Source organism: Equus caballus, chromosome 17 (genome assembly GCF_041296265.1).
Source record: "Equus caballus isolate H_3958 breed thoroughbred chromosome 17, TB-T2T, whole genome shotgun sequence".
NCBI lineage: Eukaryota > Metazoa > Chordata > Mammalia > Perissodactyla > Equidae > Equus > Equus caballus.
This window is the reverse complement of record NC_091700.1, coordinates 70,787,186-70,803,095: the sequence shown is the minus strand read 5'-3', so window position 1 is coordinate 70,803,095 and position 15,910 is coordinate 70,787,186. Positions and strand designations below refer to the sequence as shown.

The window sequence follows — 15,910 nt, the reverse complement described above, 5'->3', positions numbered from 1 at the left end:
GAAAATTTAGAAAATGTAAGTGACTTTTGGAGATTCAGAATATATATGAGCACACTGAAAGTTCTGAGAAGTTCTGTGGCAGAGGACTCCATTAATTGTGTTTCCTAATGTGTTGAGCCATTAGCCCTTCTTTCACAGAACATGCATTGACATCTTGTGCCACATGGGACACAGTTTGGGAAAGCTGACATAGAGCCACACTTTAAGTTACCAGGTACAAGAGAACCATGATTCTCCCCAAAGGTAAGGTATCCATGTGACATCTGTTTCAAACTGGGACTCTTCAGAGAGTCAAGGGAAACGAGAGAAGAAAAGAATGAAAAATATGTAAGTTTTGAATTTTGAAAAACGTTTTCAGTCAAAAATGGTTTTGACTGAAAAATCGGCTTATAATAATGGTTAAGATGGCAAATTTAATGTTACGTGTTTTTTATCATAATAAAAAATTGGTTTATCATATTGGTACACCTATAAAATATCATTGTTCAAAAACTAATTTCAAAAATAGTGTTTTCCCCCCAAAATAAAAACAAGATATATCTAAAGCAAATACTAAACTAGATGGGATGTGCAAGACAACAGGCATAAATCAGGACTGTCATGGGGAAACCTTACCCAGAGGCATCAGTACAACTTATAAGCCTCTTCCTGATAATGCTGTTGGGGCTGGATGTGACCTTATCATATAGCCGATTCCAGGCAAAGCTTTTCTCGAACAAGTTCAATCAAATGACTATATTTCCACCTATTCATTTATGCATACATCAACACCAACTAGATCATAGACCTTGGGACAAGTGCTGGGGATAAAGAGGTATTTTCCTGTCTTAAGGAGTTTGATCTTATTCTGCTGTCGTGTTCAGACAATTTTGGTAGTCTTCTTAATGTAAAGCTTAGAACAGAAATAAAAGGAATAAAATTCTTAGCTACATATAAAAATATTCATTATTCACTATATTTAAGTCAGTTGGAAAACTTATTTTATCTATTTTATTATTGTTTTGTATTTTTAAGTGTTCTAATAAAGGGTACTTTATCATTTCTAGAGTTATATAGATATAGATCATTGTACCTTATATTTCTTTCAGCAGATCTGTTGGTTTCCATATAAACACCTGGTTTAGGTGGACATATCTGCCTATATTTTTAAAGTTAAAGATAACATCTGTTAGGAAAGAAAACACTTCTCTGTTAAATTTAAATTTATAGGAAAACATTCATGTTCAAAAAAGATCAGTTCATAAGCACTACTTGAGATAAACTTACCTTAGGTCTTTCGGGTCACTAGAACTCAACTATCTTCTATTTGGAATTCTAGAGTTCAATATACCAACTTTGCAATTTAGCCTCTTTTTATATATATACATATATTTTATGTATATTATATACATATAGTATGTGAGTAAGGAAGATTAGTCCTGAGCTAACATCTGCTGCCAATCCTCCTCTTTTTGCTTGAGGAAGATGGTTACTGAACTAACATCTGTGCCCATCGTCCTCTACTTTATATGGGATGCCACCACAGCATGGCTGATGAGCAGTGCGAGGTCCATGCCTGGGATCCGAACCTGTGAACCCCGGGCCACCAAAGAGGAGCACGTAAACTTAAACACTATTCCACTGGGCTGGCCCATATTTTAATATATTTTTAACTGCTGGATATATCTAGATATATCTATTCCAAATATGTTCGTGTTTATTCTATTTTAGTTTCCAATCATCAATAAAGCATCTTCATACTTATCTCTATTAGATCACGATATAGTATTTTAAAATACTAAGAATCATTTTTTATTATTAGATGTCAGGGGAACGATTTTTTTCTTAAAACCATTCCATTTGAATACTATCAAGAAGTATATTTGCTCAGATAAGATGGGAAATATTTTCATATTTCTAGTACACCCATCACTTTGAGAAGGAAAACATTGAGTTGACAGTATTAAATTTTACAATGTTAGCTTCTGTCACAATTTATGATATAAGGCTTTTCTCTTCTCTTTTTCTAAGTATCTTATTGACCTACTTTATACATTCTTGCTTTTTCTCAAGAAGCTGTATTCAACTATTTTTTTGTACTCCTGAGGACATGTGTTAATTACATAGGAAACACTTCCCTTTCATATTCTTTCATTAAAATCATCTTGCTGTGATTAAAGTAATCAGGGTTTAAAACATGCAAGTTGTCCTAATTTTATTTTTAAGATCATTGGTGGAAGAAAGAAATCAGAGTAGTAAAGATGGATTGGACCATTTCCCATGAAATTTAGCCTCTTTCGAAACTGCACAAGCTCATTGCTTTAGAGCTGCTGATTTTAGGTTAGAATTCAGGTGGTACTAAAGCCAATTTATCTTAGCTCCCTAAAAAAAAAATCCTATTCAAATTAAGATTTAATTGTGTAATACAACAAGAGTAAAAGGCAAAATAAAATACAAAGCTTGAGAAGTTATTCTTAAGACTATAATTATAACCATCGTACAAATAAAAAGTTATAAATCTGGTCCATATTTTTTATTAATTCAATGAAAAAGTATTTTCTTGACTCATTAAGAAAAATTTAACCTCTCATCCTAAGGACAAAATTTCCAAGATCCTGTGAAGTTTCACTGAATAGGAATTCAGACCTGAGTTTTTAACTCAATGGGCTGAACACCTAATGCTACACGGGCTTGCCACCCAACTGGCATATTCTAGCTGAAGTTATCCTCTTACTGAAGAATAATTCTAGAATTGCCTCACATTTTGTCAAAAAATCAGCATGAAAAACGAAAATACAAAAGAATCAAAGCTAGGCCATAAAGTGGATCTAATGTATTCAGTCCTCATTGAGATACCATTTTTTAAATCTCGCAATCATAATGGAAATGTGCAATGCATGTCTTGAAAAATGGTTCAAGATTATTAAACAGTTTAACAGTAATGCATGGGAAGATTTTCACGTCTCTGAGTTTGTTTCTGAGGATTAATTATAGAGTGTCAGAGATTCAAAGTGGAAAAGCAAGTCTGTCATTTTTTCTTGATCCAGATACAAGTTAATTAGAACATTTTTCAAAATTTGTGGTAGTTTTGAAATAAATTACAAACTCCGTAGCTAAAACAAGACTCAAGAACTACCCAAAGGTATTTCTAACATGAGGGACGGTTCAAGCAGTAACCTAAAGTTTCAAGAACATATTTTATCAGAAAATGTATCTCTTAATGGCAAACTATACACACACACACAGGGTTTATATTATATACAATATATGTCGAATACATATATACATATATATTGGTATATTTACATACAGAGAGGGAGTTTCCTTACGTATTGGTTCCTAATACATAAATTAGAGGAACCCGAGTATGAACACTTCCTGGACATGAATGTTGCTCAGTTTCTATCTTGAAGGTGTAATGGCCATAAGTGTTCAAAGGCGAACATAAATACGCATTTGCATTGGCAAATAGAGTTAGAAAAGGTTTACAAGTGCCTCTTCAGTGAATGTGCACACAAAACATACCCATTCTTTGCACAAAACAGCTCAGAAATCATTTGCTTTCATTTCCCTTGAACTTCTTCATTTTGACACAAAGTTCTGGAGTGCTAGGTCTTACCTATTACCTCCTTTCAGCTGGTTAGGAGATGAAACTGGAGAACTGGGCTTTGGAGGTATTGGAGGGTGAATAGCTGATTCCCTTTAAAGCAGAAAACAGAAGTTCATTTCACCATGGGAGCATGGTAAATTTTAGCAACTATTAACCTGATGCATTTATTGCCTACGTGGAAATATCTCCTCCATCTTACAATCTCCATGCATGGAGTACATGAAAGGTCAGAATCTATGGAGCACTGAACTTTAATAAGTCAAATATTTAGATTGCAGATATTTTAAAAGTTCATCTAATCAGATTTTCGTAAACCCTATTCCCTTCAACTGTAGTTTGAAACATAACGTGTTCTTTAAACAGCTTAATATTTTGCTAGACTATCTCGCTCCAGTAGTGGCATTTTGGGTCAGCAGCACATGCGCACAGTAAGTGGTTCTTGGGCATTAACATATAAGCTTCTTTAGGAATTATGTCAACTATCAGGCTGCTACGGAAACAGCAAGAAAGAGTTTCAATTCCACAGACCTCCAGGTAAAGTTGATTTGAAGTTCTTAACTAAATCTGACTTCAATATTGTCAGCACAGGCCAGTTTGAGGCTAGCAAAGCATATATATACTGCCAGCCTAAACTTTCCAATGAAGCGCCAAGGTAGCCTCTGAGCTGGCATGACTGGATGACCAAGGAACTGAAGACAGACAATTATGTGCATATTTTGGATGGAGTCACCGAGGGCATGTCACTGCCCGCCCACCCACCCCCCCCCCACCACCACCATTACCACCCCAGGTGCTCCCTTTTATCCTCAAGATAAATTCCATACCTAGTAAAAGTACCCATGTGACCTAGACTCTGTGTACCCCTGTGGCTTCTGCAGCATGGAAGGTGAGCACATGGGCTCTGGAGTCAGGCTGCCTGAATTGCCAGCTGTGTGGCACTGGGTTAACCTGATTCCATTTTGTCATCTGTAATAACCCTTCTAATAAGATTGTCAGGGTGTTGTCAGGACTAAATGAGATCATGCTTTTATTTATTTATTTACTTTGACCAGCGTTGTGTACTTTATTTTTATTTTTTTATTTGTTTTTATTGGTGTATAATTGAATAGGTCATGCTTTTATTTAGCAAATGTTTTTGGGTAGCTTTCTATGTACAAGGCATTTTACAATGCGGATAATTTCCCTGTTCTCAAAAGGCTTTCAGTACACAAATTAACATATGACAAATGGAGAAAAGTGCTAAGAAAACAGAGTAAAAGGATATAGAGTGATGAGGGTAAGCACACTATTTTATATAAAATGGCCTGGGAAGGCCTCTCTGTGAGGTGAAATTTGAGCCAAGACCTGAAGGAAGTGATAAAATGAGCCGTGAGGATACTGGAGGAAGAGCATACAAACATAAATATTGTCAACTTAGACATGGTGTTTAATAGCTGAAACTGGACGAGATCACCAAGGGAGTAAGTGTAAGTAAAGATGAAAAGAGGGCCAGTGGTTGAACCCTGGGTCCTGAGATATTTTGATGTTAAGAATAGGATTAGAAAACAGCAGAAGAGTCTGAGGAGAAGTGGCCAAGGAGAAAAGAAGAGAAATATGAGGGTGTGGTATCCTGGAAGCCAAATGAGGAAAGTCTTTCAAGAAAGGAGTAATTGGCCATGCCAAATGCTACTGACAGATCAATAAAACAAGGATTGGGAAGTTAGCAAGATTTGGGCAATATAGCGGTCATTGGTAACCCTGGTAAGAGCAGCTTTGATGGAGCAGTGGTGAAAAACATTGTAGGAGGAGATTCAAGAGAAAACAGGAAGTAGAGGCATTCATGTCGATACTTCTTTTGAGGAATTTTGCAGTGAAGAGGGAGGAGAGAAATGAGTAGCCATCTGAAGGTTGGTGGGTCAAGAAAGCTTACTACACAATATAGTTATTATGACAGGAATGATCCAGTGAAGAGGCAAAATTTGATGGTGCAGGAGAGTGAGTAGAAAATTGTTAGACAGATGTCCTTGAGAACTGATGGGAACTAGGGCACATGTGGGGTGGTTGGTCCTAGATGGAGACACAAACAGCGCATCCATAGTAGCAGGAGAGAAGGAGACTAAATGGGTACAGCTGAGGTACGTTAGTTGATTTGGAATGGAAAAAGTTCTCTTTTGCTTGTTTCTATTTTCTCAGTAACATAGGAATCAAGATCACTAATTCAAAGTGAGGACGGGGAACAGGAGTTGAGGGAGAAGAGAAGCGAGAGAGAGAATGTGTGAAATGGTTTCTAGGAGAGGAGTAAATGGATTCAGGAAATATAATATGATGCTAATAAAAATAACACACCGTTATATGGAATTATTATGTGCCAGAAACTTCTCTAAGCACTTTACATATATTAAGTCATTTAATCTTCATTGCAATCCCAGAAATAAGTATTATGCTTCTTATTTTTTTTACAGATGAAAAGACCGAGGCACAGCAAGTAAAAATAAATATGCCATGATCATACAGCTGATAAGAGCAGAGTGAGGAATCGGAACTACGAAATCTGGTTCCATAAGTCCTCCTCATGCTATGATGCCTTTCAAGGGATTCTTGGGCAACACCAATGACTAGGTTAAGGTTAGTGGTCACGGAATCAAAATCAGGCTAGTTGGCACTGTTTTCTCTTACCATATTCAGCTCCTTCATGGGCAGGAACAGAATAGACAGAGTTGGATTTAACTAAGTTTATAATTCTGCCAAGTGAGTGCAACAAAAAGAAAGATGGCAAGGGAGGGGAAGAGGTACGCAAGGTAGTGATTACAACGAGGGATGGTGGAATCTGAGATGGACTTGGAGGGAAGTGAGATACGAGGGGAGAGGGACTGTGGTAGAATCAATGTATTGGTAGTTGTGTTGGACTGAAGAATTTCTGGAATCAGATGACTGGAGGGAGTGAGCTGGACAGATTGAAAGTGGAAGCCAGGGAAAGAAAGCTTCACAACTGAAACTTTGTAGCATGTGTGGTTACTTACAACGGCAAGATCTATGGATGGCTGAGGTCGGGTGAAGGACAAGATCATTGGAGAGGATGTCAAGGAAGTGAGAGGCCAGTGCAGGCAAGGATGCTCTACACAGATTTGGAAATCACCAAGCTCTATGACAGGAGGAGGGTTTGTGAGAGACAATGTGCCTGGTGCCAAAGTCTTCAAAGAGTGAGAGTGAGTGACTCAGAGACCTTCAGATGACTCCAGTGAGGAAGAGATGTTCATGATGGGATGGGTTCAGAGAAGATGGGGAGTTTAATGGGGGAAGGAATTAAAATTGAGAGGAAGTGGCAAGGAAGAACAAACAGGGCCCTCCCCCACTTCCTCCAGACCCCGTGATATGTGGAGTTAGGAGAAAAACAGCCCTCACTGAGAGGGAGTCTGTGGCAGCAGTGTCCTCTGGGAGAACTCAACAAAGAAGTGAGAGATCATGTAGAGGCGAGGCTGAAGGGTAGCAAGTTTTGATGGTAATGGACGACACATCCAGGGAGGCACTGTGCAAGGGTTTGAGAGGTTAGGATGCCATCAGGTTGGGTCAGGTTCAGTGATGCACAGAACTCTACGGAGATGCTCCAGGTAATAGGAAATGACCTGACTGGGGTTCCATTGGGGATCCATGGCCACAGGGATGGAGGACATGAGGGAATTAGTCCTGAAGCTTTCTCGGCAGAGTGCGGTAGGAAATCTCCTCATGATGGGCAGTAGAGCAGTAGAGCAGTAGAGCACAGAGCATGGTGGGTCTCCTGGGTCTTGTGTTGACGATGGCAGTGCAGCCAGCAGAAGGGCATGCAAAGCATTAGAGCCCTGACTGGCTCCTTGTAAGTGCTCAATAAATATCTAGTGCTGTGGTTGTTGTTGTTTTTACCCGACACGAACACAATACTGCAGCTGTACTGAAGCTAACAAAGTTGCACTTCCTAACCTGCCCCCACCACCATATTCTCTGCCCTCTCTGGCATGCCTCCTACTCCCTTACACCTGGACACCTCCTCTTCACCCTTTAGACTTTGGATTAGCCATTACTGTCTCTAGTGGTATCCAAAGCTATGCTGGAGACATCCCTATATCTCCCTGTAGGAAACAATCTATACAGCAAGTATCACATTGTTTTGGATTACCCATAATTTTCTGTCTCCACACTGGACTGAAAGCTCATAAAAGGATAGTTATACCCTAAGTGCTAGGATTGTGTATGATGCTGGTGCCCAATAAGGAAGTGTTGAAAGAGGGAGTGATTGACTGAATTTCTATTTGGTGAGGAGGGAAATGGATACTGAAGAGGGGCCTGAAACTTTTAACATCTGTTCAACTTCAGCTGTCCCATAGGAGAAGGCCATTGTTGATTCCACTACTAAACACCTAATAAGTACCGGGTGCTCAGATGAATTATTGTGTTACATGATATGCCTGAAAAAAACAATTTACATGAAAAAAGTCTCCTTCTTCTGGCTTAGTGTTAGGTTTTACAATTAGATGTTATTTTATTTGTATTACCGTCATCTTCTCTTTTCAAAAAATATCCCTGTGTGGAGGATAATGTGATAACACTCAAGTGATAATGTATCTCGAGCATGTCTGTGTGGATTAGCTGATGATATGCTTTTTTTTCAGGGGTAGAGGAAAAGGGTAAGAAGGTAGTTGGTCCTAGGTAATAATGAGTCTGCACAGGGTACTGGATATCTGAGAACAGGCGGGAGAGATGTAACAAGATGGAAAGGAGGATTACAAAAAGAAGAAATAAGATGGTACCCAACTCTGCTTATGCCAGAATCACCGTGATGAAAAGCTAAATTTCTTCCAGTTTAGAATGGCTAAGGCCTCAAAGAGGCGGGTAGATATTGATTGGGTGTGTCTGGGAGGCAGAGCCAGGTAGAGAGGTAGATCTGGGCACACAATGGGGAGACAGTTTGGGGGGAGCAGCCAGGAAAGGAAAGTGGGTGTGCAGTTGTGAAGGTCAAGAAAAGCAGAGGAGCACAGTTCTTTCTGAGGGTGATGCATTTATCTCCCTGCTGGGTGGGGCCAGGAGAGGCCACACTGACTTCAATTCACCTCAAAGGAGCTTTCATTTGCATCTCTGCAATGACAGCCACAGATGACAGAATCCGAGCCCTCAAGGGCAATGAGAGAAGTCATTCATGCCATGCCAGGAGCTTGCTATGATGCCAAGCGGGGGGATTAAAATGCAAGAGCAGAGCAGGAAGCTGTGGTCTGGAATGTTTTGAAGAGAAGGAAACAAGAGACATTCATGTGCAATGAACCTGTTTGAATGCTATGATAAGATGTAATGTTTAAGCTTGGACAAGTTGACCCTGGCTCTACCCTGTCTTTCCTTCAACCCCATAAGACCTCTGCAAGATTGATGCCACCACATTAATGGTTATAATTGAAAAGAATAACTTGCAAGATAAAAAGGCAGCTTTCAGAAGAAACATGTGAAAACTTGTAGATAGTAGCCCAAAGGCCAGAGCTAACAGAAATAACACTGTAAAGCTATATATATTACTTCATTTTCATGTGCTGCTGCAAAGATCACTTCTTTCCATTATGACTCTTTTGGGTAACATGCTTGGCTCTGTGACTTCTGCTCAAGACTGACTTTGTGAAGAACATTCTATTACTGCAGCACAGGTCTAGGTTGAAACAAGAATATTGACTCTTAACATTTGTGAGTTTTGTTTTTACTTTCCCTTGTGCCTAGCTTTTGTATCCCACAAATAGAACTTTCATTCTAACAATGGCAAAGGAGATGCAACTTATATTTTTGAGTTCCAGTAACATGCCAACTTTGCCAAGTTCTCACATACGTTATTTTATTCCCCCATATATCTATCCTGTGGAAGTATATTATTTTTTTTCACTGAGTTTCAAAAAAGTTGAGCAATTTGCCCTGGGTCACGTGAACATATATAAACTTTAGCTGGTCGATAGCCACAAATAGACACAAATTTTTAAGTATTGCTGAATTCGTGGCAGTTTTTGGTTTTCAGATGTTTTTACAAAGATGTAGTAAGAATAGTCCAATTATTATCAAGTGAAACTGGAAATTTTCAGCATTAAAAAGGAGTCCACTCAAGATGGATCATAGACCTATATGTAAAAGATACAGCTATAAAACTTTTAGAAGAACACATAGAAGAAAAATCTTTGTGACCATAGGTTAGACAAAGAGTTCTTAGATATCACACGTGTAGCACAATTCATTTTTTAAAAACTTGATAAACTGGACTTCATTAAATTAAAAAAACTTTTGCTCTGAAAAATACATTGTTAAGAAAATGAAAATACAAGTCACACACTGAGAAAAAACTATTTGCAAATTACATATCTGACAAAGGACTTGTAAGCAGAATGTACTTTTTAACACTCTCAAAACTGAACAATAAGTAAACCGCCAATTGAAAAAGTAGGCAAATGATTTGAACAGATATTTTACCAAAGAAGATGTACAGATAACAAATAAGCATATGAAAAAATGCTCAACATCATCAGTCTTTGAGGAAATGCAAATTAAAACCACAATGAGACACACTACATACTTATTAGAATGTCTAAAATGCTTTTTTAAAAAACTGACAATACTAACTGATGTTAAGGAAACGAAGCAACTTTTTTACTTCTCACACATTGCTGGTGGGAATGCAAAATGGTACAGCCACTTTAAAAACTGTTTGGCAGTTTCTTATAAAGTTAAACATCTGCTTATCATATGTCTTAGCAATCCCACTCGTAGGCATTTATTCAAAGAAAGGATAACATGAAGAAAAATGTTCACATGAAATGTTCACACAAAAACTTGTGTGTGACCATTTAAAGCATCTTTGGAAGCAAGCCAAATGCCCTTCAACTGGTGAATGGATAAATGAAGGGTGTACCTCCATACAATGGAATACTACTCAGCAATGAAAAGGGATGAACCACTGATACTTGTAACACGGTGGATGAATCTCACATGCATTATGCTGAGTGGAAGAAGCCAGATTCAAAAGACTATATATACTTTGTGATTCCACTTATATAACATGCTGTATACATCTAAGAGAGGGAGAAGAAAGATCAGAGGACAAAGTGTCCCCAAGTATGAAAACAGTCCTAAGTAAAATGGTGGTCTGTGCACCCCCCACCTCCTGTTTTTCACTGCCTTCCCCCAGACTCTTACAAGCACAGTCCCTATGTCAGAGTATGCTCCTGTCACTCACACTACACCACACTCAGGCCTCCCTGCCTGCCAGAGTCTTCTTGCTATAAAGCCATCTCCTCTCTACAAAATCCAAACCACCATTCCCTGAGTGTGCTCCAATTCTACCTAGTTTTAGCAGGAAAGAAACCTGATTTACATAATTGACACTATGATTTGAGTAGCCAGAGACAGCCCCTTTAATCTCTCGGAGTTTTCATGCTTTTAATTGAGGTGAGATTTATAATCTCTAGTTGATAGACCTTTAGGCAATGCTACTAAAGGGTGTAATAAATGTTTTTAAAAATCAAATTGTTTGCTCTTTATGGTTGGGGCACAGGGAGCTGTAGCTTGGAGGGTGATGTTTTGGCAGAGCCCCTGCCCCCAGGCATCCTGATTCTCACAGCTTCTTCCTCGCCCCTGCTTCTGGACCTGGAGATGCTCTGCTGCATTGTCGTACTTGCTCAAGGGGCTCCCCTGGCAGGGGCAGAAGCAACAGGGGCTCAAAGGAGGGAGGGGCGTGGAATCTGGATTGGGGGAAGCATGGACTTTTTTTAGGGGGGGGTTGTTGTTTGAATGTATGAGTTACTTAAAACTAGTGTTGGGAGATCAGAGACTATCTATGTTCGTCCTCATAGGACTGAGGAAAAGCAACTCATTGCTAAACGTTAAGCGCTTCATTTCCATATGCTGAGATAGCTTTCTCCTCAATCTATTCAAACAAGACTGTTTCAAAATAATAAAGCTTAACTCAGGTTAATATTTTAATTATTTTAAATGTTTAGAATGGATATTCTAAGCATTCAGATAAGATTTGAAAATCACTGTACTTTGACATTTTACTGAGAGTCTTAGAATTTTAATTTTTACAAAACAGATTCTAGTTAATATAAAGAAGATTTTTGTCGAGATAAAAATGAAATACATTGATTTAATTTAGCATGACAGCAAACTTTCTAGAAGGTTTGGTACAAATAGAGTTAAAAATGTTGCAGCATAATTAGAAAGGTTACATTTTACCATTTATAGTCACAGAAAGAAAAATATAACAGTAGTGCACGGTTGCCATGGCAACTGACTTCTCAATCAGGATTTCTTTTTCCTCCTTCAACTCTACCAATCAGCTAACTGGAAGTGGAAACCACTGAAGGAGAAGAGGTTGAAACAAATATGGATGACAAATTATGAAAGTACGTAGCAAGCATTTAAGTATATGGTAATTCCCCAGGTGTGTTCCCATTATTTTAATTTTATCAGACATTATTTTCTTCTCTGTCTTTGGAAACGATTCCAGAAAAAAAGACATTGTTTCTTTGTTGTTTGTGGTACTGGTGGTGTCTTCATTGTTGATCCTGAATCACTATAATGGGTAACATAATATTGCCTGTTAAGCAGCCACCTTAATTCAGCTTCAGTGGGTTTCTTAAATGAGCTTTACATGCCACTGGACTACTGAATCTCTAAGTCACCTAAATACATAGTCAGAAGCACTTGAATTTACCATGAACAGAAGACCAAGGTTTAATGGTGGGTTCTGAAATCAGAAGCAATTTCATTATCAACTTCTTAGAAATGCTGTTCAAACTTCACTATGATGCAACTAAACATTTCTCATGAATGGCACCTAACATCCATTCCATTGGCCCAAGACTAGTAAGTGTTATTACTCTTTTGAAGGACTCAAAGATGAGAAAAAGTTTAAGAACTTGACGAATGAAGACATACACCAGTGATTGCTGACAGATTGCTTTGCGTCATGCTTTCTGATAAATCTTAAAATGAAAGAAGTAGGAAAGGAAAAACTCTCACTGGCTCTGAAGTAAAATTTTCTATATTGATGACATTTGTATTTTTAAAAAATATTTTATAATCTCTAGCACATAGTCAGAGCTCAAATTACATAACAGCAAAGTATTTACTCTTAAAACAGAAACATCATATTCTGAAAAATTATCTAAGCTTATCATAAATTGTGAATGGATATATACCCATAATGTCTTACACTGAAAGACATTTTTTCCATATGACATCTAATTTGTAATTACTGGATTTTCTGCTACCACTGAACATAAGTAATAAAGGATGAACGCAGAGAGTGCCTCTTGGATAGAAACCCCATAGCTGTACACATACAGACACATGCACGCACATGTTTGTGTGCAAACACACACATCCATACAGCATGCTCTCTGGCATTAAAACCTTTACTCCTCTTCTCCTTTCTCCTTGGAATGGCTCCATCCCCACCTCACCTCTGCACCTGGCTTACTCGTGCTCATTCTTTAAAGTTCACCTCAAGCATCTTTTGACCCTACTGCACTTCTCAGTACTTCTGTACTACTATTGCTTCCCTCTCCATGCTTCCATTCATTTTGTGGCCATCTCCACCTTTGTGTTTATCATATCCCCAAGGACCTGCTCCCAGTTGGGGCCAGCCTTCACGTTTAGCATTCCTGGCTCAAACTGACTCCTTGACAGACTTTGCATTTCTTGGAATAGGGGCTGAGTCTAACACATGTCTGTATTCCTGGTTTCCAGCAAAGTGCTTTCCTAGCACACAGTCTGAGCTCAACAATTGCTCTGGAAAGAGAGAAAGACAGAGACAGACAGAGGGGAAGAAAACAGAGCAGGAGATGTTTAAACAGTCATCAAAACATAAGCGCATAGAATAATGCCTAACTACAAGTGACAAATAAAATAATGGATTGAGGAAAATTTCCTATCTTGTAGATACTAAGAAATATTAAAATTAATCAATCAATATGTACTTATTGACAAATTAGTATGGATAAATTTATTGATGATTCAAAGATTCATTGTGAAATGATGCCATCTAGTTGATGAGTATACCCCAAAAGTAAGAATGTTTCAAGATAATGCAGAATTAATTGTCAAGTGAGGATTGCAGACAATAAGCTTTCTGAGTTCAGGTGACAAAAACAACCCCTTGGGCTGAGAAAGCTGTTTGGAGGAAGTAAAATATATATAAGACTGAAGGATGGGCTGGTTTGGGATGGTAGGATGCATCTACCCTCTCTGTCTCCACCCCACCTACCTCCCATTACACCTCATCTTTATCATGTAATTACACTAATTAGGGTCTCATTTTCTAGTTCCTCCTTTACCACCTGATGTGTAGACACACATCCCCTGATGTTCAACTTTGATTCTCTTCTCGTTTAATATTTTCTCCATAGGTAACTTCACTCTGAAGATACCACATTTAAAATCTCTGGGCTTATTCTCAAATCTGGTTCTCTTATCCGAGCCCCTTCCCCATTTCTCATTGCTTGGCAATTACCTCCACAAATATATCCTTTCAGTATCCCAGACTCTACCTGCTCAAATCAATGCATACTCAGGTTCATAAGCTCAACTGTATACTCCCCATTCTGCTCCTATTTCTTCCTACTTTGATTGGTGACATCACTATGCTTCAAATCACCCTGGGCTTGAAAACCTAGCATTGTGTAATTCCTCTACTCCACACCCCCAACACGTCTTTCAGGACCTTTTCCCTGAATCTCCCATTAGGTGTTCTCCCTACTGCATCAGAGATCCCCCAAAATTGTGATGCTTATCTCATGATCCCACAGCAGATCTTGTGTTCTGGTTACTTGTGCATCCATGTTATCCAACTTTTGGAGCTATGAAAGACCTGAAGCTGCTGCTGCTCTTTGGAGTTCTCTGACCCAGGAATTGCCCACCATGCTGCTGAGGGGCCTCACCTAGACATGTAAGCCCCCTCTCTATTCCCTCCCTCCCTCAGGAGTTCCCTTGCCCTCCTCTCCTTCTGGGGGGTAGCCCCTGTACGGTTGCCTTTGGAAGGTCTCATGCTGTGAGTGACCCCCTCTCTGGGCAAACCTATCAAGGCACCATCCACATAAAGCTTGTGCTACTGGCACTCTGTGGTCAGACCTCTTTCCTTGATCAGCACCCAATCCCTCAAACTTGCTACAAGGACCGATTGAATAAGAGGATAAGGTAGGCAGAGAGGTTGATGACAGTTTTGGTTTTTCAAGCGGGGATTACTAGATGTTTATATTATTGTGACATCAGAAAATAATTCTATTTTAAAAGGTAGCATAGAGTGCCTCCCAAAGAGTGAATATATCATCAGGTTTGGTCGTAAGGATGAGATTCTCTGAGGATATCTTGGCACAGCAAGGAGAGAACTTAACTACCCGACATAAGTAATTAATAGGAATTGTGTGTGGAGGGGGAGGAAGAACAGAGCGAGAGAGGGAAAAGAGAAAAATAGAGATGGAAGAAAGAAGGAGTGAGGGGCTGCTGAGCAAAATAGCAACAGGGTCAGGCCTGTAGAGAAATGTCAGCCAACGAGAAAGGACCAATAACAGGGGTGGCCAAAGAATTCACAAACAGAAATTGCTAGTATTACAGCTTACGTAGTTTGGTCTGGGCTTCTGTGATGCATTGCTACCACTTGACCATCCCACCTCTTTATTAAAACTTTATGCAAGTGCCATTTGGACAAGTCAAGGAAAAGAAGCTGTCCTCTTCTATGCCTGGCTTAGTGTAGAGCAAAGAAAACAGACAGAGATAAGTCAGAAGTGATATTTTGAAAAGAAATCAGGTCAAAACATGACCACAAGAACATAAGTGTCTCAGGTGGGGAAGAAGACAGCATTGCAGGCAGAGGGAAGCTTATATGAGGGTCTGGGGAAGGTGGGAGTGCAGTGCATTTAAAACAAATTAAGTGACTGGAACAGAGTGCAAAGCAGAGTTATGAGGGATGGAAGGAAGGTAAGGACAGGCAGTCAACACTAAGGATTTGGGTCTTTAAGAACAACTAAAAGTGGTAATCTTTATTCAGGAGGGTGATAAGTTCCAATCATCTTTTTATAAATATCACTCTGGCAACTGTAAAGAAATGAGATGGGGGAGGTAATCAGGGTGAATGAAGACAGAATACTTAGGCAGCTACCATGATAGCCCAGGGGATTTATGATGACAGAAATAGAGACAGGTTTATGGATCAAGAGTTATTTAGGAGGTAAATTGACAGCATTTACAAATGGATTGGATAATAGTGGTTAAGGAGAAAAAGGTGTAAAATATAACTTCAAGTTTTTGGGGGTGTTGACTGGCTAGAGGATAGTATTATTAACTGAGATA

General features: G+C 39.0%; 1 protein-coding gene across 39 annotated transcripts in view; it reads right to left on the bottom strand.

The window, feature by feature from the left end:
* SCEL (sciellin) overlaps positions 1–15,910 on the bottom strand; it is a 272,928-nt gene that overhangs the window by 50,973 nt on the left and 206,045 nt on the right. For all 39 annotated transcript variants that reach the window (XM_070240352.1, XM_070240356.1, XM_070240353.1 and 36 more), the window contains 2 exons: positions 3,599–3,679; positions 1,073–1,138 (listed from right to left, as the gene is read on the bottom strand). In XM_070240352.1, the coding sequence (XP_070096453.1) occupies positions 1,073–1,138; positions 3,599–3,679 (147 nt within the window). The remainder of the gene's footprint in view (positions 1–1,072; positions 1,139–3,598; positions 3,680–15,910) is intronic.